Source organism: Mustela lutreola, chromosome 7 (assembly GCF_030435805.1).
Source record: "Mustela lutreola isolate mMusLut2 chromosome 7, mMusLut2.pri, whole genome shotgun sequence".
NCBI classification, from domain to species: domain Eukaryota; kingdom Metazoa; phylum Chordata; class Mammalia; order Carnivora; family Mustelidae; genus Mustela; species Mustela lutreola.
The window spans coordinates 43,781,255-43,806,863 of record NC_081296.1 but is presented as its reverse complement, the minus strand read 5'-3'; the positions used below and the strand labels follow the sequence as shown (position 1 = coordinate 43,806,863).

The following is a 25,609-nucleotide window of genomic DNA, read 5'->3' as shown; positions in this document are numbered from 1 at the left end:
CCATTGTATGTTACAGACTTCTTTTCCCAGGCTGCTTTCAGGATTTTCTCCTCATCACTAAGACTTGTAAATTTTACTATTAGGTGACGGGGTGTGGGCCTATTCTTATTGATTTTGAGGGGCATTCTCTGCACCTCCTGAATTTTTATGCTTGTTCCCTTTACCATATTGGGTACATTCTCCCCAATAATTCTCTCCAGTATACCTTCTGCTCCCCTCTCTTTTTCTTCTTCTGGAATCCCAATTATTGTAATGTTGTTTTGTCTTATGGTGTCACTTATCTCTCAAATTCTTCCCTCGTGGTCCAGTAGCTGTTTGTCCCTCTTTTGCTCAGCTTCTATATTCTGTGTCATTTGGTCTTCTATATCTATCGCTAATTCTAATTCTTTCTTCTGCCTCATTGTCCCAGCAGTCAGAGCCTCCATTTTTGATTGCACCTCATTAATAGCTTTTTTTATTTCAACTTGGTTAGATTTTAGTTCTTTTATTTCTCCAGTAAGGGCTTTTATCTCTCCGGAGAGGGTTTCTCTAATATCTTCTATGCCTTTTTTGAGCCTGGCTCGAACCTTGCGAATCGTCATTCTGAACTCTCGATATGTCATATTACCAATGTCCGTATTGAGTAGGTCCCCAGCCTTCGGTACTGCCTCTTGTTCTTTTTTTTTTTGTGGTGAGTTTTTCTGCCTTGTCATTTTGTCCAGATAACATTTGCTTTCTCCTCCTCTGGAATTCTGCTCTTCTCCTTGGTAAGTGAAGTTGGTCCTGGCTGGATTTCTTTTTGATCTTCTGGGGGAAGGCCCTGTTGTAGTGATTCTTAGCTGTCTTTCCCAGAGGCGTAATTGCCCCGCCCTTACCAGGGGCCAGGCTATGTAATCCACTCGGGTTTGCTTCCGGGAGCTTTTGTTCCCTGAGTGCTTTCCGTAGAGTTCTGGAGGACGGGAATGATAATGGCAGCCTCCCAGTCTCCAGCCCCGAGGAGCCAAGAGCTCAGGGTCCAGCCCCTCAGTGCACCCTCAGAGAAAAGCACCCAGTCGCTCCTGTTTCTCTGGCCTCTGGTCACGCCTGGAGAAAAGCAGTCGGTCGCTTCTACCTCCCTGGCCTCCAGCTGCATGTTTGGAGAAAAGTGCTTAGTCACCCCGTTTCCCTGGCCTCTGGTCGCACTCTAAGCTCACCCAGCCTGTGCCCGGTTCAAGGTAACTCCGAGTTGAGAGCTTACTCCTCGGCTTTGTCGCTTTAGCTGGCTTCCCCGCTCTAATACCTGTGAGCTCTGTGACATTCAGACAGCCCCGGTCTTTCTGTGACCTTGCAGGACCTGGGGTTACGCTGACCCTGTTTGGGCTTCCCCCCGGTTTAGCCTCTGGAGCGATTTCCCTCAGTGGAGCAGACTTTTAAAAGTCCTGATTTTGTTCTCCGTTGCTCGGCTGCTTGCTGGGAGCCGGCCCCTCTCCCCGTGGTCTATCTTCCCATCGCTTTGGATTCACTTTTTCGCAGGTCCTACCTTTCAGAAAGTGATCAATTTTCTGTTTCTAGAATTATTACTCTTCTTCTCTTCAATTTCCCATTGGATTTGTAGGTGTTCGCTATGGTTAGATAAGCTATCTAGCTGATCTCCTGCTACCTGATGTCCTCTCAGCTTGCTACTTCTCCGCCATCTTGACTCCTCCCTTTGTAATTTGTTTTAATTAGTATCCTCATATTGCTGTATGTTGATTGTCTCTTAATCTATAGGTCTTCTTTTAAAATTTTTCTTGTAGTTTTTATTTTTTTTCTGTTGAAGAAACTGTATCATTTGTCCTCTGGAATTTCCTGCAGTCTGGGTTTTGCTGATTTCATTCTCATGTTGCTTTTTGGCATCTTTCTCATCTCTACTTTCTATGTTTACTAGTTAGATATAAATATGGTTCAATACATAGACAGGGTTTAATGTTTTGCCAAGAATACTTCATAGATGGTTTAGTGTACATTCATCAAGAGGCTAAGCCCTCTTTTACTCTTATGGAATGTATTTCCTCAGCTATGCTGCACTAGATATCATAATCTTGCTTTAGGTAGCTATTTTTCTGTTGAGCGTCACCAAAGCAGAAGTCATTGTAGGTCCTATTCTTCTTTCCCCTTATTTCTGTTGTGCCCTCCCCTACCCCTCCATTTGACCTTAAGCTTAGGGGTTCTTGGGAAGAGACTGTCGTCTCAACTGTTGTATGTTCCTGGATTATGTAAAGGATACAGAAGTCAAATGACTATTCTGAGTAATAGTAATTGCAGCGTATCTTTAAACAGCTTTTTCAGTCTTTCTGGGGTTTCTTGTGTGCGTACAGCTACCTTATCTTTAGGAAGAGTTCAGCTGGATCAAATGTATGATGTATCATTGCCTTTTATACTTAGGCTTTCATTAAAATTCTGCAAAGACTTAACATAATAATCAAGTGATAGTTATAAAACATCACGGTTTTTTGGATTTTAAACCTATTCAGTACCGGCAAGGCCATAGTCTCAGCCTGGGAGAGAGAAAGCAGAGTGGTTACCCAGTTACATGATCAATATCTTTGCCTCCAGCATTTCAGAGTCTGGAAAGCCCATTTGCCTGCAGCCCACCCCCTGAGTCTGTTGTTAATACCCTTTAGACTTGTATGGTTTTGATACTTAAATTTGCACCAAGGACCATGATCTGAATATTTTTCCCCCTGAATATTTTCTTCTATCCCTGCCTCACCTTTCTTTCTCTCCCTTTCCCTCCTTCCATCCATCTTTTTATTGAGCACACATTGCCTGATGTGTACCAGGAAAGGTGCTAGACTTAGGAAACACAAAAACAAAACAGCAGCCTTGTCTGCAAGGGAAGGGTGGACCACTGGAGTTTTAGTTATCTATATGAAAAAAATACATGTATCACATACAGACTCAAGGGACCTCAAGCACCAAATGTATAAAGCATTTATAAGAAAATAAATCTCTCCCTCTTTTTTTAAAGTAGGCTGCTGGAGCATGGAGTCCAACACCGGGCTTGAATTCATGACTCTGAGATCAAGACCTGAGCTAAGATCAGGGGTCACACACATAACTGACTGAGCCACCCACGCACCCTGAAAATAAATTTGTGACGTCATGAAAGGAAAAGTTTTTAAAAACAAGATACCAAAAGCACTTTTCATGAAGGAAAATTCTAATAAATTTGAATACATTAAAATAAAAGCTTTCTGTAAAACAACACCATAAAAAGAAAAACAAGCTGCAGATGGGGAGAAAATATTTGTAATTAAATAATTGGCAAAGGATTAGTATCAGAGTATAAAGAGGACTCATTATTATAAAAATAACAATAGTAAACAACAAAGTGGAAAATGGGTAAAGATTATGAGTAGACAGTACATATAAGAAAGCATAGTGGTCAATAAACATGTGAGGATGTTAAACCTCATTAATAGAGTGATGCATATTAAAGCACTGAAATAATTTCACACACATTACATTGGCAAAAGTCTGTCATTATCGGATTTTGGAGAGGGTAAAGAAATTCTCATACACAGCTGATGGAGTATACTTTGAAGGCCAATTTAGCAATAATTAGAAGGTTGAAGATTAACATACCAGAATTCCCCTGCAAGGTTTGTGTATATGTGTTTGTGTATGTGTCTGAGAAAAAGTGTTGCATAACAAGAGCTGTATGCCAAATGTTTTTTGCAACATTCTGTGTTACAGTAGAGAGCTGGAAAAACCATAGTTATCTTTCAGTAAAAGAATGTATAAATGAAAAGTGGTATGTTCAGACAGTGGGATACTATGTGTATTAATTTTCTAGGGCTGCTATAACAAAGTACCACAGAGTAGGTGTCTTAAGCAACAGGAACTTATTTTCTCACAGTTCTGGAGGCTAGAAGTCCAAGATCAAGGTATTCACAATGTTGATTCCTTCTGAAGGGTGTGAGGGAAGGATCTTCCAGGTTGCTTTCCTTGACCTGCAGATGGCCTTCTCCTTATGTCTTTTCACATCTTCTTCCTTCCTTATGTGCCTTCATGTCTGCATTTTCCCATTTTATTAGCACAGCTATGGTATTAGATTAGAGCCCACCCGCATGATTGATTTAACAATGAAGTTAATTGAACAATGAAGCCTCTGTAAAGACCCTGTCCCCAAATAAGTTCACATTGTGAGGTACTGAGATTGATACATAATTCAACCCATAACACTAATAACAGTTAAAACAGATAAACTAGAATGAATGAAAAGATACACTTTCTAAAGCCCCATAAGTAAAAGGGGGAGGGGAAAGGTAGACTAATACATGTATCATAACTCCATGTTTATAAAGTAAACAAAACTGCTTCATATTGTTTAGTGACATACATTACCACCCCTCCCCCCATTCCAGCAGGGACCCAAGTGGACGCCTGAAACCATGGATAGTACCATGGATAGAAACCATGGATTTTTTTTCTTATACATAGTGCATATGTACCTATGATAAAGTATAGTGTATCAATTACGTACAGTGAGAGATTAACAACAAATAGTAAAATAGAACAATTATAACAATATACTATAATAAAATTAGGTGAATATGTTCTCTCTAAATATCTGACTGTACTCACCCTTCTTGTGGTGATATGAGGGTGATGAAATGCTTACATGATTAGATGAAGTGCAGTGACTGATGTAGCCATCATGATACAGAGCTAGGCTACTGTTGACCTTCTGATTATAAGACCTGATTATACATTATACATCAGAAGGAAGATCACCTGCTTCTGGACCATGGTTAACTTTGGATAATTGAAACTGAAGGGGGACTACTGTACTGAATATTTGTAGTAAAATATAAATATTCATAAGAATGATAATAAGTTTTAGATAGTGGTCACCACCAACAAATGAATGGTGAAATGAAATTGGAAAACAGCCTAGAGGGGCTTCAGTTTCATCTACGAAGGTTTCCTCCTTAAGGGAAAAAAGGGAGAAAATGTTCAGATTACTTCAAAGTCACTGGCAGGAATGTGTATTGTATTATTCTCTATAACTTTTTTTTTTTTTAAGATTTTATTTATTTACTTGACAGAGAGAGATCACAAGTAGGCAGAGAGGCAGGCAGAGAGAGAGAGAGGAGGAAGCAGGCTCCCTGCCGAGCAGAGAGCCTGATGCGGGACTCGATCTCGGGATGCAAGATCATGACCTGAGCCGAAGGCAGCGGCTTAACCCACTGAGCCACCCAGGTGCCCCTGTTCTCTATAACTTTACACTACACTTGCAACTTGGTAATCTCAAAAAATAGTAAAATAGTAAAAAATTGTTCAATGCTTTGTAGAATGCTTGGTATGCATTAGAACAATAGAAAATAATACTAACTCAATGAATGCATTGATGTCACTAAGAAATTGAAAGCTTCATTTTAATAATATTAATAATAATAGGCAAAAGTTTTCTGTTAATAGTTAATTCTTCTAGTGGAAGTTAGTTTTGTGGTCCTGGGTGACTCAGTTGGTTGTGTCTGACTATTGATTTCTGCTCAGGTCATCATTTCAGGGTCCTGGGATCAACACATCAGGCTCTGTGCTCTGCAGGGAGTCTGCTTCAGGATTCTCTCTTCCCACATTGCTTGTACATACGTGCACGCGCGCACACACTCTCTCTCACTAAAATAAATACATCTTTAAAAAACGAATTAGTTTTATCTGAACAGGAAAATGAGTTTTTTGATAAAATTAGCAAATGCTTATAATACTCTTCAAAAAAACAAAAAGTTCACTATTCATACCTAACGAAGTTTGAACTTTAGAAATAACTCATTTATAGAGCATTGTATTGAGTATATTAGGGAACCTCTTATATGTGAGTCAACAACACATAGTACATGAATGACTTTGTTCTGTGCACTCCAGAGTTGTAGCACTCAACTAGAGACGTGATAATATGTAGAGCAGTTTTGGTTGTCAGAATGTCTACTGACATTTAGTGGGCAGCATACCAAGCATTCTACAAAGCATAGAACAAACTGTATGGTAAAGCAAGATGCCACTAAAAAGCGGTGTCCTATTGAGATGTATTGGTCTACAACCTAAATTACTTTTAAAGCAGATCCCCGAAAGCTCGTAAGATCAGGCAAGAACTCTGAATGATGACTATTTTTAATGCAATTTGGGAAGAGTTGTAATGGTGTCTGTATGATTTCTGGAGGCTGCTGCATCAGATCTCGGCCAGCCAGAAAAGACGACAACAGCAGCCAGAACAACTTCTGAATCTGTGAGAGATAGGAGAGGAAAGGGGGAAGGTGATTTGAGCCACTTCTTATTTTTTTTTTTTTTAAGATTTTATTTATTTATTTGACAGAGAGAGATCACAGGTAGGTAGAGAGGCTGGCAGAGAGAGAGAGAGAAGCAGGCTCCCCGCTGAGCAGAGAGCCCGATGTGGGACTCGATCCGAGGACCCTGAGATCATGACCTGAGCCGAAGGCAGCGGCTTAACCCACTGAGCCACCCAGGCGCCCCGATTGAGCCACTTCTTAAAGCAGTATTTAAGTAGAAATCTTCTCACACAAAGATAAAATATAGATGAACTATTCAAGAGGCAAAAGAAGTAGTTTGGAATCACGATTTAGGAACAACACTGGAAGGAAGAGAGGAAACAGTAGGAAAAGAAGAAATCATCCTACATGAGAACATACAACATCTTCAGTGTCAAAGAAGCCTTGGTTAGACCAGATTTCTCCTGCCAACCTTGTGCAGATGAACCTCTAACAGAGGAAGAAAATGAAGATTTTGAAAAGGAGAGTAATGCTGATACTGCAGCTCTTCTTGAGGAACTAGGAAACTTTTAAGAATTGCTTAAAAGGAGCAGTCCTGGAAGGAGCAAGAGCAGAAAGCTGAGGAAGAAATAGAAAACGTTGAGTGGAAACCCTCTCTTTAATCTTATTGGGCCATTCCAGGCTCACGCCAGTTTCAAAGTTAACAAAAGATGGATTGAAGGGGGCACAGCTGGCGGCTCAGTTGGTTAAGCCTCTGACTCTTGGTTTCAGCTCATGTCATGATCTCAGGGACATGAGATAGAGCTCCCTGTCAGGCTATGCACTCAGCATGGAATCTGTTTGAGATTCTCTCCCTCTCACTCTGCCTCTCCTCTCACTCACACGCTCTCTCTCAAATAAATTTTTTTTTTTTTTAAAGGTGGGATGGTTATGTTGTTTTCAGGAACTATGCAAAAAGGTATACATTATCAGAGGAAAGACAAAAGATTTGTAAGTGATACACTGTGATCTGAATTTCACAAAATGTTCATGTAGAAATATATATAGTACAGTTTTATGTGCTTAATTAAAGACTGTAAAATGGGGGTGCCTGGAAAGCCTAGCTGGTTGGGCCTTTGACTCTTGATTTCAGCTTGGCTTAGGGGATTGATCCCTGGGTAGGGCTCTGAACTCAGCTCAAAGTCTGCTGGAGTATCTCTGTCCTTCTCTGCCCCTTCTCCCCAACTCATGCTCTATAAATACATATATACACACATACATACATAAAATCTTAAACAAAGACTGTCAAATGTAAGCGATTCAAAACAAAAGCATTTGGGGATGTAAATGTAAACGTAATTGGTACTTTGTTATTAGGTAGTATAGTATCAAAATGAATTTTTCTTGATTTTATGATCATAGGTTATTTTTTATTAAGGTAAATTTTACATGACCTAAAATTAACCACTTGAAGTTCACATTTGAATGACATTTAGTACATTTATAATGTGTTACCATCACCTCTGTGTAGTTCCAAAATATTTAATCACCCCAAAGTGAAACCCCATATGCTTTAAGCATTCATTCCCCAATTTCCTGTCCCTTTAGTTCCTGGCAGCTACCAGTCAGCTTTCTGGTTGTATGCACTCTGGATGTTTCAGACACATTAAATTACATAATAATTACATAATAAATGACCTTTTATGTCTGCCTTCTCTAAATAGGCTTTTCAGGATCCATCCATGTTTTAGTATGGATCATTCTTTTTTTGTGGCTGAATGATACTCCATTATATAGATGTACCACATTTTGTTTATTCATCCATTTGGGTTGTTTCCACCTTTTAACTCTTAAGAATAGTGCATCTCTGAATATTTATGTGCACATTGTTGTTTTAATACCTATTTCATTTCTTGGATATATACCTAGGAGTAAAATTTCTGGATTATATGATAATTATGTGTTTTGTGAGGAAACACCAGACTATTATCTGTAGCAGCTACACTATCTTACATTCCTGTTAGTAGCAGACAGTGATTCCAGTTTCTCCACATCCTCACCATCAGATCCCAGTTTTGTTTTGTTTTTTTAAGATTTTATTTATTTATTTGACAGAGATCACAAGTAGGCAAGAGAGAGAGGCAGAGAGAGGAGGGGAAGCAGGCTCCCTGCAGAGCAGAAATCTTATGTGGGGCTCGATACTAGGATGCCGGGATCATGACCTGAGCTGAAGGCAGAGGCTTTAACCCACTGAGCCACCCAGGCACCTCCAAATCCCAGTTGTTTTTAAGAAAAAATGATTAAGTGGGCACCTGGGTGTCTGAGTCCATTGAGTGTCTGCCTTTGGCTCTAGTCATGATCCCAGGGTCCTGGTTTCAGGTCCTGCATTGGGCTCCCTGCTCAACAGGGCAGTCTGCTTCTCTCTGCCTCTGGCCCCACCTCCATTCTCTCTCTCTCTCTCTCTCTCTCAAATAAATAAGTGAAATCTTTTTTAAAAAGACGTAGTTAAGTGTACAAATAAAATATTTCTGGATGATGGGATTAAGAGTAGTTTGCTTTATATATATATTTTTTATCTTTCAACTTTTATAGAATTAACCACTACTATTGTGGTTATTTTTATTATTTATTTTATTTTTAAAGATTTTATTTATTTGACAAACAGAGATCACAAGTAGGCAGAGAGGCAGGCCGGGACGGGGTGGAGAAGCAGGCTCCCCGCTGAGCAGAGAGCCCAATGCGGGACTCGATTCCAGGACCTTAGGATCATGACCCAAGCTAAAGGCAGCGGCATAACCCACTGAGCCACCCAGGCACCCCTATTTTGGTTTTCTTTAAAAACAGAAAATTTTTTTGTTCTCTTTTGAGCGAACTACAAGTAAATGCTTTAGAAAAGTATAAGATAAAAACATCTTTTACTTTGATGGACTATGAGCTAATTCATAATCCACAAAAAGGATTTAAAGTCAATATACTTTTGACAGAATTAACTATTTTGCAGGAAGAGGAAGCTAAGAGTTTGACTTATCCTGGCAAGGCTAGAATGGCTTCTTACAGTTGATGTACTACACTTACTTCCTGTACTTTAGATTTTCCATAGGTGAAGTGTAATATCTGGTATTCATAGATCACAAATTCTGCAACATGAGAATTTTGAATCAAGTATATAGGAATTGTGAGTCGTTCTGAATTCAGACTTGGAGACTCTAAATAAATGTAGAAATAGTATTGAACTTTTGCGTGGAAGCCAAACCTATTACTGGAGAGATGACTGGGAATCTCTTAGGATGATATCAGTAATAAATACTTAATATAACAGTTTGTGGAAACTGGGAAAACAAAGTTTCTGGAATGGTTATAGCGAGCATCTGTTCTTTCAAGCATATTGTTACTTACAGTGTGTTATATTCTATGTATTGTTACATATACATATAGTATACATATAATACATTCTATGTATTCTATGTCTGTGTATGTTTGGCCCATGACTAGTAATCTATTTATTGTGGCATGTTGAACTATGAAGAAAAGGGGATATTACATGGTTATTTTTGTGAAGTAAAGTGGTTATTTCGTGGTTATTTCTGTGAGGGGAAGTAAGCTTAGACTAAGTTTTTTTGTTTGTTTGTTGGGATTTTTTTTAACATATACTTCCTAAAATTATTGTCTCTTTTGTATAACTGCATTAGGTAAGAAAGTTTCCCCAGCTTCACTCTATAATTCGGCTTAGGGAAAACAAAATATGCTTTCTCAAGTTGTATCTCTCTTTATTAAATTAGTATATGCTGTCTTGCTGCTGTGTTTCCCTCTTTTCCCTACTCTGTAGGTCTAGTTTAAGATTTTTACTTCTTTTTTGTTTTTTTAAGATTTTATTTATTTACTTGACAGACAGAGATCACAAGTAGGCAGAGAGGCAGGCAGAGAGAGAGGGAAGCAGGCTCCCCGCTGAGCAGAGAGCCCAATGTGGGGCTCCATCCCAGGATCCCAGGATCATGATCTGAGCTGAAGGCAGAGGCTTTAACCCACTGAGCCATCCAGGTGCCCCAAGATTTTTACTTCTTAATATTGTGTTGATCTGACCTAATATGCAAAGCCTGAACTGAAAGATGTGGAAGATGAATGATTAGCATGTTCCATAACATTTGTAGTTCCAATACCACAGCAAAATTATGATACTGATATTTCATTATTTTGTCTAATACCAACTACCAGGTTGATACTATCTAATTAAAATGTTTATAAAACATTTTTTGTCATAGATTAATTTAGTCTATGCTAGAACTTCATATAAATGGAATTGTCCACAGTGAACTTCTCTGGGTGGTGTCTTTGGCTCACTGTAGTATCTACTAGATTCATCCATGTGTTTCTGTGTATTATAAGTTGTTTTTTGTTTGTTTGTTTGTTTGGCTTTTAATTGCTGAGTACTATGACTATACCATGTTTTTATCTATTCTTACATTGACTGCCATTTGGATTATTTTCAGTTTGGGGCAATTATGACTAAAGATTCTATGAACATTATTGTTCAAACCTGTTTCATGGATACAGAGTTTCATTTCTTTTAATATAAATACCTAGGAGTAGAATTGCCACAATAAAAGATAAGTTTATATTTAACTAAATTTTTCTGAAGTGGTTTTACTTTTTACATTTCCACCAGAAATGTATGACAGTTGGAGTTGCTCCAAACTGTGTTTTTAATTTTAGCCATCCTAGTGAGTATATAATGGTATATCGTCGTGATTGTGATTTGCAGTTCCTTAATGATTAATGTTGGATATCTTTTCATTTCCGTATTGGATATTTGTATATTTTTTGTGTGTGTGTGAACTGTCTATTGCAGTTGTTTATTTATTAATCGACTTTACTATTGAGTTGTAGGAATTTATAACATATTCTGAGCATAAGTCCTTTGTTAGATGTAGGTTTTGCAAATATTGGTTTTGTGTGATGGCTTGTTTATTTGCTTAGTTGATGTCTTTTGATGAATATAGTTGATCTTCATTTTGATGGAATTTAATTTTTTTTTCTTTAAGGGTTATTGCATCCCAAAATATCTTGTATATTTTTCAGGTCGTAATAGTCAGTGATTTCTTTTCTTTTTTTTTTTTTTTAAGATTTTATTTATTCATTTGACAGAGAGAAATCACAAGTAGATGGAGAGGCAGGCAGAGAGAGAGAGAGAGAGAGAGGGAAGCAGGCTCTCGATCCCAGGACCCTGAGATCATGACCCGAGCCAAAGGCAGCGGCTTAGCCCACTGAGCCACCCAGGCGCCCTAGTCTGTGATTTCTTATAGGCATTTTATAGTTTACATTTTTATGGTTAATTTTAAGATCCAACTCAAAATTAGTCAAATGAGTTATGTTCATTTGTTTATAGATATATCTGGTTATTCCATCAGCCTTTGTTGAAAGGATTTTCTTTTATCGCTTAAATGCTTTAGTTTTGTCTGCAACTTCTGTTGCAAATCAGTTGACTGTATAGAAGTCAGCTATCACTCATACCACTTTTTTACTGCATATAATGTTAACTTTATTTACTCCATCCAGTTGACCTCAAAATTTGCTTTTCATCTTCGTGTTTTCATCTCTTTGACTATGATGTGCCCATGTGTGGTTTTCTTTGTAGTAATCCTGCTTGGAATTTAATGAATTTAGATATGTAAGTTCGTGTTTTTCACATAATTTGGGGAAATTTTTGGTCATTTGTCAGATATTTTTCTGTCCCATTATCTCTCCTCTCCAACTGTACATGGTTAGACCACTTGATGTTTTACTACAGATCCCTGAGGCTCTGCTTATTATGTTGAAAATCTTTTTCTTTCTCCTTTAGATTCAATAAGATATATTGATTTATTTTCCAGTTTAGTGACCCTTTTTCTGCTGTATCTGATCTGCTGTTAAGGTAATCCAATGAATTTTTCATTTTAGACATTGTACTTTTTAGTTTTAGAATTTCCATTTGGTTCTGAGAAACTACCATTTCTCAGCTGAGGTTCTCCCCTGCCATGTATACGTTTCTTATGACATTATTTTCCTTTAAATACTTGGACATATTTATAATACTTGCTTAGAAATCCTTGACTAATTCTGACATATGGATCATTCAGGATTTGGTTTCTGTGAGCTGCTTTTTGTCTTGACTCTGGATCTCTTTTTCCTGTTTCTTCTTTCTGGTATATTTTGCTTGTGTAATGGGCTTTGTGGGTGATACACTGTTGTAGGCTTTGGATTCTGTTATTTTTCTCTGAGTGTTTTGGGGTTTTTTGTGTTTTGGATTTTTTTTGTCCTGATAGTCTGTAACATGTTGGGATTCAAACTCCAGCATTATTACTCCTATAATAAGCAGCAAGGAGACTCAACTCAGATCTTTCCACTTTTTCCAGCCCTTGCTTTTTTCTGGAGCCTTGGAGTCTTTCCCAGAGGAAGGTCTCCAAACGTTTGGGCATAGTTTATAAAGAAATTTTGTGGCTCCATCCTTTCTAGGATTTCATCTTTCATGTTACAGTGGCTCTGGCAATCCCAGACATTGTCTTCTGCCTCCTCAGCTGGCAAAACAGAAGATTTCTGCCTTATTCTTCAGTGATCATTGTTGCATGGGTGGATAGGTGCCCTCAGACAAATAGCCTTATAACGACAAATCCTACCTAACACAGTTCCCTTCTTTTACGGATGTTTCCCTCTAGTTGCTACCTGCTTTTGGTCACTCTAACTTTGATGCGAGGTTTTTATATTTTGTCCACAATATATCATTGTTACATGTGGGAAGTTACTTTGTCATTTTCTGATGCAGAACATCGGGATATTGAAGCATCATTTTTATTGAGTCAGTAAAAATAATGAATATTCAGGAATATTGTAGGAAATAATAAAATGCCCACTAAATGGCATATTATAATACATCATGTTAAAATTCTGAAACAAAAACTGGAAACCGAACAGGGTGTCTGCTCTCACTGTAATTCTTAATCTTTAGACTAGAGATTTTAGGCAAAGTAATTAGATAAGAAAGGAGGTGAAAAAGAGGCATAAGGACAGAAAAGGAAGAAAAATATTTTCATTAATTGTAAGTGAAATGGTTATCTACAGGAGAATCTATATTCTGTTAGAACTAATAAGGTCAGCATAGAAAACTAATAGTTTTTGTGAATATCAGCATGTACATTAGTAGGTTAGAAAGTATAATTTTTAAAAGATACAGAGAAAATTATAAGACAGTTTTAAAGACAGACAAAATAAATCAAATTATGAGTCAACTCCTCCACTTCAATCTATAACTTCAGTGCAGCTCAATATAAATCTTAGCAAGAATTTTGTATAATTGGAAAAACCAAAAACTCAACCTGGTATTTAAGGCCTAAGGATGATCAAGACTGTTCTGAAAATGGTCAAAAAAGGTCATTTAAGCAAACAACTAGACCTAATTTTTAAAGCACAGGTAAATTTAGAGTGGTGGTGCAAAGATAGATACATAGATTAATAATTAAACAGAAAAAAAGCCAAAAATAGATTCAAGCATACGTGCAAACTTGGACATAATAAAATAGGGAGCAATTGGCCTACCAGAGAGAAAAATGTATTATACTACACCATACGTAAGAGTAAATTCTTATTCAAATAAAGATCAAACTTGAAAAAGCTAACTTTAAAAATATTAGAATGATATATGTCCTTAAAACTTTAGCTAGATAGGATGTCTTAAGATAAAAAACACAGATCATAAAGGAAAAAATTAATAAATTTGACTAAATCAAAAATTTAAACTTTAGTAAGCTATCACTAAAATATATAATTAGTGAAGTTAAGTATATGTAACAGGATTCCTGTCCATAGTGTATAAAGAACAGCTACAACTTAATAAGAAATAGTCAACTCCTCTTAAAAATGGGCAAAGAATATGAACCAGCAATTTACAGAGGAGAAAATCCATATGGCCAGTGAGCAGGTGAAAAATATTGCTAGCAATTGGGGAAAATGACAAATTCAAAAAATATATATCCATTAATATAGTGTTTAACATGTGTATTATATATCATGTATAAATGGCAAATATTTGTACAAAGTAGTAGGAAAGTATAGACTATTATGTGGTACTGATGGAAGTGTAAATGGATATAAACTGCTTGGGAGAAGAATTTGATAATATATTATACAATTGAAAAAATACATCCATGAGCCCCTGAAAATTAACTTTTGAATTTGTAACTGAGAGATTTCCACTGTGTACATCAGAAGACCTATACAAAGTTTATTGTGACATTGTTAGTAAGAAAAACTGGGAAGTATAAAATTGGCTTTCAGTAAAGAAATAGATGAATGTATTTGATATATTCATCCAATTGAATAATTTTCAGCAGTTAAAATGAATGAACTTCATCAAAGTGTGTAGATATCAAAAATAATATTGAATGAAAAGAGACAATTGCGGAATATATATAATGTAAAGGCAATTATATAAACATTTAAAATCTTCTTGGAACAGCAGTATATGTTGCTTATAGACTTGTATATCTAATACTAGTATTAAAATCCCAACTGGGGAGCTTACACGTCAAATTAATGATAGTTATCTTTGGGAAGGTAGTGAAATGGTATGAGACTGGACAGAAGAACAAAGACGACTTAATCTATATCCTTCTGTTATGCCTGTGTTAAGTATGAAGTAAAAAAAATAATCAAAAGGCTAGGTCAGGTGATTGCCAAAGTTCATATCTAGCTTAGAAGCACTTACATTTTACCTTTTAAGTTTATTTTTTCAAAGGTTATCTTTTACACATACTTTTTAGATTTACGAAGTTGTTTATAATAAGACATAGTCATCTTCAGATATTCCACAGAGCCGGTTTCTGGTAGAAAAGGAGTATATTGAGGGCTGTGGTTTAAAAAATAATTACATTTTCAGTTTCATATTAATTTCTCTAAAAACCTTTTTTCAAGTGGTCCCAGTACAGGGGGCTGAATGTGTTTCTGTCATTTATTCATTTAACAGATTTTCTTGAACATCTAACATGTGCCAGATGATAATAACAGCAGTGAGCAAAACAGACAAAGCCTGCTTTCATGGAGTTTAAAGTCTAGTCAAGGAAGATAGCCAGTAAACAAATAAATTAATAAAAATATAAAATGGGCTCAGTTCGTTAAGTGTCTGCCTTGGGCCCAGGACATGATCCCAAGGTCCTGGGACTGAGTTCTGCATCAGGCTCCTGGCTCAACAGGGAGTGTACTTCTCCTTCTGCTCCTCCCCCTACTCATTTTCTCTCTCCTCTCTCATTCTCTCTCAAATGAATAAATAAAATCTTTAAAAATATATATAAAATGATTGGTGGTAAGTGCAATAATGAGAAGCAAAGCAGAACAAGAAGGATAGAATGATGCAGAATATTTTATATGGGAAAGTCAGGGAAGAACTATCTGTAAAATACAACATCTTGCAAAGTCATGAAGAGAATTAGAGGCTGACAGAAAAAACCCGTACAAAGGCCTTGCTTTTGCCTTGAGAAGGAGCACGGAGTGCTCCTAGTGTGGCAAGAGCTGAATGAATGAAGAACAGAGAAATAGTAAGAGATGAGATTGGAAAGACAGCAGAAGGCTGGGTCATGCAGGACTTTGTTGGCTATGATCAAGACTGGAGCAGAAGACTAATGTGGTTTGGACAAAGAATCACTCTGGCCACTTTGTTCATAATAGCCGACAGAGTTAGTTGGGGGTGGATAGGGGAGACCAATTAGGTTACTGCAACACTTTAGACAGGAAATGGAGGGGGGTTGTTTAGAAGAAGGTGGTGAACAGTGCTTGGATTCTTGATGCATTACTTTTTAGGAGCAATTCTTAATCAATACTCTTTTTTACCTCAGGGAAACTGGGAGTTACTCAGAGAGAAAAAAATAGCAGACTTGAGCTGCTAGTGAATGAGTTATAAGCTATAAAACGATCCCAAAAGACTTAAAAAACCTCTGAAAAGTCTAATGTGGGATTGTGGGAAGGGGATTTCATTTCCTCTTAAGTGGAGGTATCATTTGCTTTTCTTGTTCCTTTTAGTCATTCTGATCTTTGCAGTTGAACTTAATCCAGTTATACTTTGTTCTTTAAAAAATGAAATTTGAGGTCTAAGTACAAATGAAAAGTTTTGAGGTTACTGATTGTATTAATCAATACAAATGAGTTCTAAATGTTGATTTTTACTTTAATTCTATAGATATATATACAGAGGCAAATAACCAAACTTTCTGATACTTGTTTGCTCTAGAACCTTTTATGAAAGATAATTTGGTTTGTAGCATCTTTTAAGTTATAAAATATCTCTGAACTTACACATTATTTCATTGCATTTATACTTTAATGTGTTATAACAAAATCCAGGTGATGGTTTAACTGTTTTATACTGGCTTCATTTGTATTATATATTAATAGTTCACTTATTCAGTAATTCACTTATTTGGTAAATTGATATGTAGTCGTTTTTTGGGGTTATTTCTAAATGTATTCTCCCCTTCCAATTTATTATCATATCAGTTATGTTTAGGGATTCCTTTCCCTAGCCTGTGTGGGTGTGTGTGCGCACATGTACATATGTGAGAGGGAAGGAGCGAAGAGACGATCTACTTTATAGCAAGTCTTTAGAACTACAGATTATATTACACCATTATGGCTTTTAAATGCTAAACAAATTATTTTCCAGAGTGGCAGGCATACACTAAAAATTGTAATTCATTATAAACTCTGTGTCCTATTTCTTTGTATAATACTTATCTGCATTTTTAATGTATCTCTAAAAACTTAATTGTTTATTCAAAGCATCTGTTAAAATGATACATGTTAAAATGTAACATGTATTGTTAAAATGTAACAACAGTAGGTTGATTCTATGTAGCAGGTAACTCAAGATGTTCTCATCATGCTTTAGGACTAAATTTAGTGCAGTGAATGGGAATAGATGTTTGTTTGGCTTTGTGAAAAATGCAGTTTTAAGGTATGATGCTAATCTTAAAAGGAATTTTACTATTTTAAACATTTATTTTAACATTTTTATTAACTTAACTTTCTTTTTCTTTTAGCAAAACTGTACAATCTAAAGTGGACTGCATTTTGGTAAGTAAAATGAGTAATCTTCAAGTTCTTTTGCAATAAGGTTTTTACCACTGTATAAAATATATTATCCTTGAGTAAATATTTATTGTAAATATCTCAATTTTAGAGAATAAAATTTGATATTGAATTACAACCCTAAGGGTGAATTAGGTATAAGCTATCTACTTTCCAATATCGCATCAATAATGAAATCACAGTCTGAGGTTCTTGCATGTTTTTGAAACTTACTGGCGTTTTCTAAAGATCACTATGCATTTAATAAAGTTCTTTCTTTTTCTTTTCTATTGACTGTAAGAATTTGTTGAAGGAAAAGATTTAAGATGTTTGATGGGTTCGTTTTTTGTGATAACATATTGTTCATATTTAGGTTCCTAGAATTTAGGAATTAAAGTCACAATAATAGTTCTAATTTATGTTGTACTGAATAGAACTTTTAAAAATTGTGTTTAAATGGGAGCTTTTTAAAATGTTTCATGCTGTTAAGACCTAGGAAGGTAGTAATTAGGGACGGAGGGGTGCTTTTGACCCCAGTCCCCAGAGGATATCCTTGATATCCCAGTTCTCAAGAGTCTCATTGTTTATCCCTCAGAAGTTACTGTATATTGCATTCTTTTCAATACCCAAGATAGTGTTGGAGGATTATTCAGCTTTTGAGGCAGAAGACTAGTACAATTTTTAAGATAAGACACTTATTAAATATTAAATAAGAAAAAGGCTTTTAAATCTTTCAAGTTCAGAATTGTATTTTAGCATGAGGTCTAAAGTTACGTATATTTGATGAAGAAGATAGTAAGATTTCTATCCTCTTGAACCTTATAGTTTTTTGAATAAGGTAGATATTAGATGAATAGTCAAGTAAATGAGCATTATAATGGTAGATAGTGATAAATGCTATTATGAAATAGCAAGTGTTGGTGGGTAGGGGAGGGCAGGCAAGTGATGGTGGGTAGGTTGGATGATTAGGAAAAACCTTTTTGAGAAAGTGGCATTTGAAGGGAGACTTGGATAATAAGAACCCAGCCTTGTGTGATGAGTTGCCTGTGACATGGACTAGGCAGAAGGGAAGAATAAGTACAAAGATTCAGAAGCAGGAATGAGTTGGGGATATTTACAGAATACAAAGAAAGCAGTGTCGCTGCATCTTATAGAAGAGAGAGAGAATGATGGAAGAAAAGTTCAGGTCGTGAGAAATTTTCGTAGGATTTATTTAAGCTATGGCAAATAGTATGGATTTCATTCTAAGTTTTTAAAGTTGAATAGTATGACCCAGTTGTTTTTAACCCCCCTGGTTGTTTTTGAGAAATGGGCTGGTCTTGGGGGATGAGTGTAAGCAGGGAAACCATTTAGGGTATGGGGAAGTCCAAATGAAAATTCAAGGCTCTTGCTTACATGATGGCAGTGGAAGATGGAAAAAAGCATATAGATGGATTCAAGGCTTATTTTGGATATAAAGCTAATTGGCCTTCCTTGCCGATGCATTGAATGTACAGGGAGAAACAAAAAGGAATCAAGGGTAATTCCTTTTTGGAACAAAAGATTCCCTTGAGTATTTCTTGTAAAACAGTTTGCTTTTAATGAATTCTCTTGGTCTTTATCTGTGAATGTCTTTATTCGCCTTCAGTTTTGAAGGATAGTTTTGCTGGAAATAGAATTTTTGGTCAAGAAGTTGTTTTCTTTCATCTCTTTGAGTATGTCATTCTGCTGCCCTTAGCCTTCGTTGTTTTCATATTTATGGTGAGTTGTTTTTCTCTAGTTGATATCAAGATTTGTTGAAATTCATTAACTTGCTTGTTTGCTCACTCACATACTCTTGCTTTGACTATTATATGTGTAAGTATGGATCACTTTGTGTTTATCCTACTTAGGATTTGCTGAGCTCGCAAGTATAGAGTATTCTGATTGGGGTAGTTTTTATCCATTATTTCTTCAAATATTTTTCTGTCCCTTGGATTCCCCTCTCCTTCCAAAGCTTTCACGTTGAAATGATTTTAGTTTTATCTTTCACGTTGAAATGATTTTAGTTTTATCCCTCCAATCTCTGAAGCTTTTGTTCATTTTTTCTCTGATTATCTTTCTCTGTGTTCTGGTTTTTTGTTTTTGTTAAAATTCTCTGTATTTGATTCATTGTCATCATGTGTACACAAGCAGCCTCATCCTGGCAATACTACTTTCCAAACCATGTGGAATAGGTCATGGGAGCAGCCCCTGGCAGGAGTGACAGACTTTGAACAGTTAATACTGAACTAAAGTTAAGTTTTTAATGACCAAACATTTCTTAACATGCCATTTGCCATTAGTTTCCAAAGCCCTTAAAATAGTTCTTTTTTGGCCATTTTACTATTTTATAGTTATTTCAATGGGAGGATTTGCTGACCTATTCATTTCAACTTTTCTAGATAACTCAACCTTCTCAAAAAGATTTTATCATGTTTTCTTATAAAAATTTTTATAACTTCAGCTTTTTCTATTAGGTCTGTTAACCATTTTGATTTAAATTTGTGTTTTGTCTGAGGTGAACTGAAATGTTTATCTTTTATCATACGACTGAATAATCCATTTTCCTAACCATTTACTGAGTGTAAACTGAAAATCCTACCCTTTCCCAGTCATGATATGTGTTTTTTTTCCCATTAATTTTTCCCCATTAATTGCTAGATCTTTCTTTTTCCCCATTAATTGCTAGATCTTTCCTTATGACATCATCACATGTCTTGTTTACGGTAGCTTTGTAGAAAGTCTTATATCAGGTCTTATAATGATTCAAATTAATTTTAGCACTTCCATTCAGATTTTGGGATACATTTGTCAATTTCTATTTAAAAAATCTACTGGGATTTTTTAAATGGGGATTATGGTGATTTATAGATCAATGTGGGGTTGTTGATATCTTAATGAAAAATCTTTTAATCCATGAGCATGGTATATCCATATTAGTTGGGGCTTTCATAATTTTTCTCAGCAGTGTTTTGTAGTTTTCTGTGTATAGGCTTTATATATATTTTGCTCAATATTTTTATGCTTTGGATGCTGTTGTGAATGACATTTAAAAATACTTGTTATACAGTGTTTTATTGCTAATACTTATATTGACCTTGAAGTCTGCAAATATGTTAAATTTACATAGTATATCTAGAAGTTTATATGTAGAGTCCTTTGGATTTCTGCATGTTAATCAAGTTGTTCATAAATAAAGAAAAGTTTGATTGCATTTCATTTTAAACTTCTGTTTATTTATTTTACTCATCTCATTGCACTGCTAGGACCTTCAGGACAATGTTGAATAGAAATGGTATGAATGGATTCCCTAACCTTGTTCCCAGTCTTAGAGGAAAACCATTCATTCATTCACTTTTTAATGTGATATTAACATTACCTTTTTCATGGATGCTCTTTTCAAACTGAGAATGTTCCTTTCTGTTCCCTATTCCCGAGAGGTTTTTTTGTCAAATATATGTTGTATTTTATGAGATTATTTTTCTGTACTATCAAAATAGTCACGATACTTCTTTATTCTATTAACATGGTGAACTATATTGATTGACTTTCTCTAGTGAAAACAGTCTTTGAATTTCTGTGATAAACTACATGATGCTTTATACTTTATGTGTTGCATGATACTTTTAGATATTGCTACATTGGATTTGCTATTTGTTACTGTTTTTGTGTTAATTAGGGCTTTGGATGTGCTTTTTTTCTTATAAAACCTTTTTCTGTTTTTGGTATCTGGATAATGTTGATTTCATTTAATGAGTTCAAAAGTGCTCTTCTCTTTTTTTCTGAAGGAATTTATTTAAAATTAATATTTTTTCTTTAAGTGTTTCATAGATTTTACTAGTAAAACTGGGAAAGGTTTTAGTTACAAATTTAGTTTTTATCATTATTACAGAACTGTTTCTAAAACTTTCTTCTTGATACAGTTTTAGTATGTTAGTCTTTGAAGGAATTTGTTCATTTCTGCTATGTTATTGAATTTGTTGTTATAACATTGCTTATAACATTTCCTTATTATTCTTCACTGTCTCTAGAATTTGTAGCAGTTATCTCTGATTCCTGATGAGGGACCTTTGTATTTTCTCTATCCTTGATCAGTTTAGCTAAAGGTTTAGTCATCTTATTGTTCTTTTCATATGAATTGAGTTTGGCTTCATTGATTTTTCTCTTGTTTATCAGTTTTACATTTTGTTTCTCTTCTAGTAAGTATTACTTCTTTCCCTTTGTTTACCTGGGTTTTAATTTATTCTTATTTTTCTAGCTCCTTAATATGGAAACTTGAAACTTTTTTTTCTTTCCTATGGTAATCATTTTTAATGCTATAAATTGGCCTCTAAGCACTGGTTTAGCTGCATTCCATAAATTTTTATGTAGTGTTTTCATTATCATTCAATTATTTTTTTTTCTATTGTCCATTCTGATTTATCCTTGTACCCATGGAACACTTAGATAAATCTTGATCAATTTCCAAATAGTTGAGTATTTATCAAAGCTTGTTTATTTTGGGGGCGACTGGGTGGCTCAGTTGGTTAAGCATCTGCCTTCAGCTCAGGTCATGATCTCAGGGTATTGATCCTGATTAGTGGGGACTCTACTTCTCCCTCTCCTACCCCCCCATTCCTACTCTTTCTCTCTCTTTCAAATAAATAAAATCTCTTTTTTTTAAATTGTGTATTGTCTGCATTTGTGAATATTTTCTATATACTTGAAAAGAATATATATTCACCTGTCACTGGATGGAATGTTCTTTATCCAAAAATTAGGTCCAGTTGATTATTGTTTTTAAAGATGTGTGTATTTTTCCCCTTTATTTCAGTAACAGAAAGGAGTGCTAAAATGTCTCTCTTGTGATTGTTAACTTTTTTTTCTTTCTGATTCTGCCAAGTTTTGCTTCATGTATTAAAAATACTATTAGTAGCATAGGGAAGCCTGGGTGGCTCAGTTGGTTAAGAGACTGGCTTCAGCTCAGGTCATGGTCCTGGAGTCCCAGGATCGAGTTCGGCATTGGGCTCCCCACTCAGTGGTGAGTCTTTTTCTCCCTCTGATCCATCCCCCTCTCATGCTCTCTCTCTCTCTCTCTCTCTGATAAATAAATAAATATATAAAATCTTCTAAAAATAAATAATATTATTAGGAGCATAAATATGTAGGATTATTATGTTTTCTTTTTGAATTGGTTCATTTATTATTATGCTAGTTCCATTTTTATCTCTGGTAGTATTTTGCTTTGAAGTCTGATTTGTCTAATATTAGCATAGCTCCTCCATCTTATAATTAGTGTTTGCTTGTATGACATATTTTTTTCTGTACTTTCACTTTTAAGCATTCTAGGTCTTTATAAAGTGTTTTGTTTTTATTGATGACATCATATACGTGTATCTTTCTTATCCACCCTGACAAGCTTTATCTTGTTCTTACTTGTATGGTTGAGTTTACACCTAAGATTTTGCCATTTATTTTCTTGTAGGTCTACTGTTAATTCTCCTAGTTTTAGTTCATCTGAAAAAAGTGTTTAATTGCCTTTCATTTCAAAGGACATTTTTTTTTTTTTTTCCTCACCATAGCACATACCCTCCCCAATGTCCATCATTCAGCCACCCCATCCCTCTAATACCCCTCCTCTTCAGCAACCCTCAGTTTGTTTCCTGAGATTAAGAGACTCTTATGGTTTGTCTCCCTTTCTGGTTTCATCTTGTTTCATTTTTTTCCCTCCCTTCCCCTATGATCCTCTGTCTTGTTTCTCAAATTCCTAATACAGTGAGATCATATGATAATTTTCTTCCTCTGATTGGCTTATTTCACTTAGTGTAATACCCTCTAGTTCCATCCATGTTATGCAAATGGCAAGATTTGGAGGTTTTTTGATGGCTACATAGTATTCCATTATATATATACACCACATCTTCTTTATCCATTCATCTGTCGATGGACATCTAGACTCTTTCCATAGTTTGGCTATTGTGGACATTGCTGCTATAAACATTCAGGTACACGTGCCCCTTTGAATCACTACATTTGGGTAAATACCTAGTGATGCAATTGCTGGGTCATAGGGTAGATCTATTTTGAGATTTTTTTCAGGAGCCTCCATGCTGTTTTCCAGAGTGGCTATACCAGCTTGCATTCCAGCCAGCACCAACACCTGTCATTTCCTGAGAGGTTAATTTTTTACCATTCTGACTGGTGTGAGGAGATATCTCATTGTGGTTTTGATTTCTGTTTTTCTGATGCTGAGTGATGTTGAGCACTTTTTCCATGTGTCTGTTGGCCATTTGGATGTCTTTTTTGCAGAAATGTCTGTTCATATCTTCTGCCCATTTCTTGATTGGATTGTTTGTTCTTTGGGTTTGTTCTTCGAGTTTGATTATTTGTTCTTTGGGTATTGTTGCTTGGGTTTGATAAGTTCTTTATAGATTTTTGGATACTAGCCCTTTATCTAATATGTCATTTGCAAATATGTTCTCCCATTCTGTTGGTTGTCTTTTGGTTTTGTTGACTGTTTCCTTTGCTGTGCAAAAGCTTTTGATCTTAATGAAGTCCCAGTAATTCATTTTTTTTTTAAAGATTTTGTTTATTTATTTGACAGAGAGAGATCACAAGTAGGCAGAGAGGCAGGCAGAGAGAGAGAGAGAGAGGGAAGCAGGCTCCCTGCTGAGCAGAGAGCCCGATGCAGGACTCGATCCCAGGACCCTGAGATCATGACCTGAGCCGAAGGCAGCGGCTTAACCCACTGAGCCACCCAGGTGCCCCCCCCCCCCCAAGTAATTCATTTTTGCCCTTGTTTCCCGTTTCTTTCTCTGGCACACAGCCCCATTTGGAGTCTCCGAATCCAGCAGATTCCTGCAGTGCACTCCTATACTGCTCCTCCCAGTAGAGGATGGGTGGAGGGGGTTTTCCCTGGATCTGTCACTTGTGCGGTTTCTGCTTAAAGAGTAGTGGCCCGACTATGCCTTGGATCACAGTTTATGTCAGCCCTGAGCTGAGACCCCACTCATCAGCTCCATCTCTGCAGCCAGCTTCCCTGCTCCAATACCTGGGTGCTCTTCCACACTCGGGCACCCCCTATCTTTCTGGGACCCTGAGGGTCCTGAGACTACACCAACCCAGTGAGGATTCCACCCCCAACTTAGCCACTGGAGCAATGTCCCTTCACAGAACAGACTTCTAAAAGTTCTGATTTTGTGCTCCTCTGCTCTCTCACTTGCTGGGAGCCAGCCTTTTCCCCCCACAGTCTGTCTTCCCATATATCACCTCGAATTTACTTCTGTCTACATTCTACCTTCCAGAAGGTGGTTGCTTTTCTGTTCATAGAATTGCCTCTATTCTTCTCTTTGGTCTCCTGTTGAGTTTGTAGGTGTTCAGAATGGTTTGATAACTATCTAGCTAATTCCAGGGACTAGACTAAATTTAGGTCTCCTACTCCTCTGCCATCTTGCTTCAAAAGGCATTTTTGATACAGAATTCTAGTTCTTCCAGTATTTTAGCAGTGGCAGTCCACTTTCTTCTGGCTTACATAGTTTTCATTGGAAAGTATGTAGTTAATCTTGTTTCCCTGTGTATAATACATTCTATTTTTTTTCCTCTCCTTTGACTTCTTGTAGGATTATTAGTGGTTTTCAGCAGTGCTATTATAATAGCCTTAGTATGATTTCTTTTGTTTCTGTCCCGCTTGTGGTTCATTGAGCTCCTCAAACCTGTGAGTTTTTATTTTTCACCAATTTGCAGAAAAATTCCTGGCCTTTTAAATATTCTTCTTCATTGCCATCCTGGGACTCCAAGTAAGTCACAAAGGCTATGCTTAGTTATTTTTTTCTCTTTTCACTCCATTTTGGGTAGGTTATATTTCTTTATTATCACATTTCCTAACATTTTTCATTGATTCTGTTGGTCTAATCTGCTGTAAATCCCATTGAGTGTATAATCTATTTTAGAGCCTGAATTTTTCAGGTCTAGAAATTCCACTTGAGCATTTTGTTTTGTTTTGTTGTACATTTCTCAAGGGCCTCTATTATGTCTCTACCTAAGTCCTCTGCATTCTTCCTCTGTTTGCCCATGATGATCCCATCTACTTTGATGGTTTCAGTTAATGTCAGTTAATTGACATGCCCAAGTTAAGCTCCAGATTCATATATCCAACTAGTTAACAACTGACCAGTTTACTACTATGTCCCATAGTCACTTCAAACTCAGCTTTTCCAGAACCAATCTCACTGTGTCCATATTCTCTATCCCACATTCTAAACCTATCTGTATTAGTTTCCTAATGCTGCTACAGTCAATTACTATAAACTTAGTTGCTTAAAACAACACATATT

General features: G+C 36.2%; 1 protein-coding gene across 3 annotated transcripts in view; it reads left to right on the top strand.

Annotated features, from left to right (window-relative positions):
- RFX7 (regulatory factor X7) overlaps positions 1-25,609 on the top strand; it is a 141,155-nt gene that overhangs the window by 48,535 nt on the left and 67,011 nt on the right. For all 3 annotated transcript variants that reach the window (XM_059180579.1, XM_059180578.1, XM_059180577.1), the window contains one exon: positions 17,270-17,303. In XM_059180579.1, the coding sequence (XP_059036562.1) occupies positions 17,270-17,303 (34 nt within the window). The remainder of the gene's footprint in view (positions 1-17,269; positions 17,304-25,609) is intronic.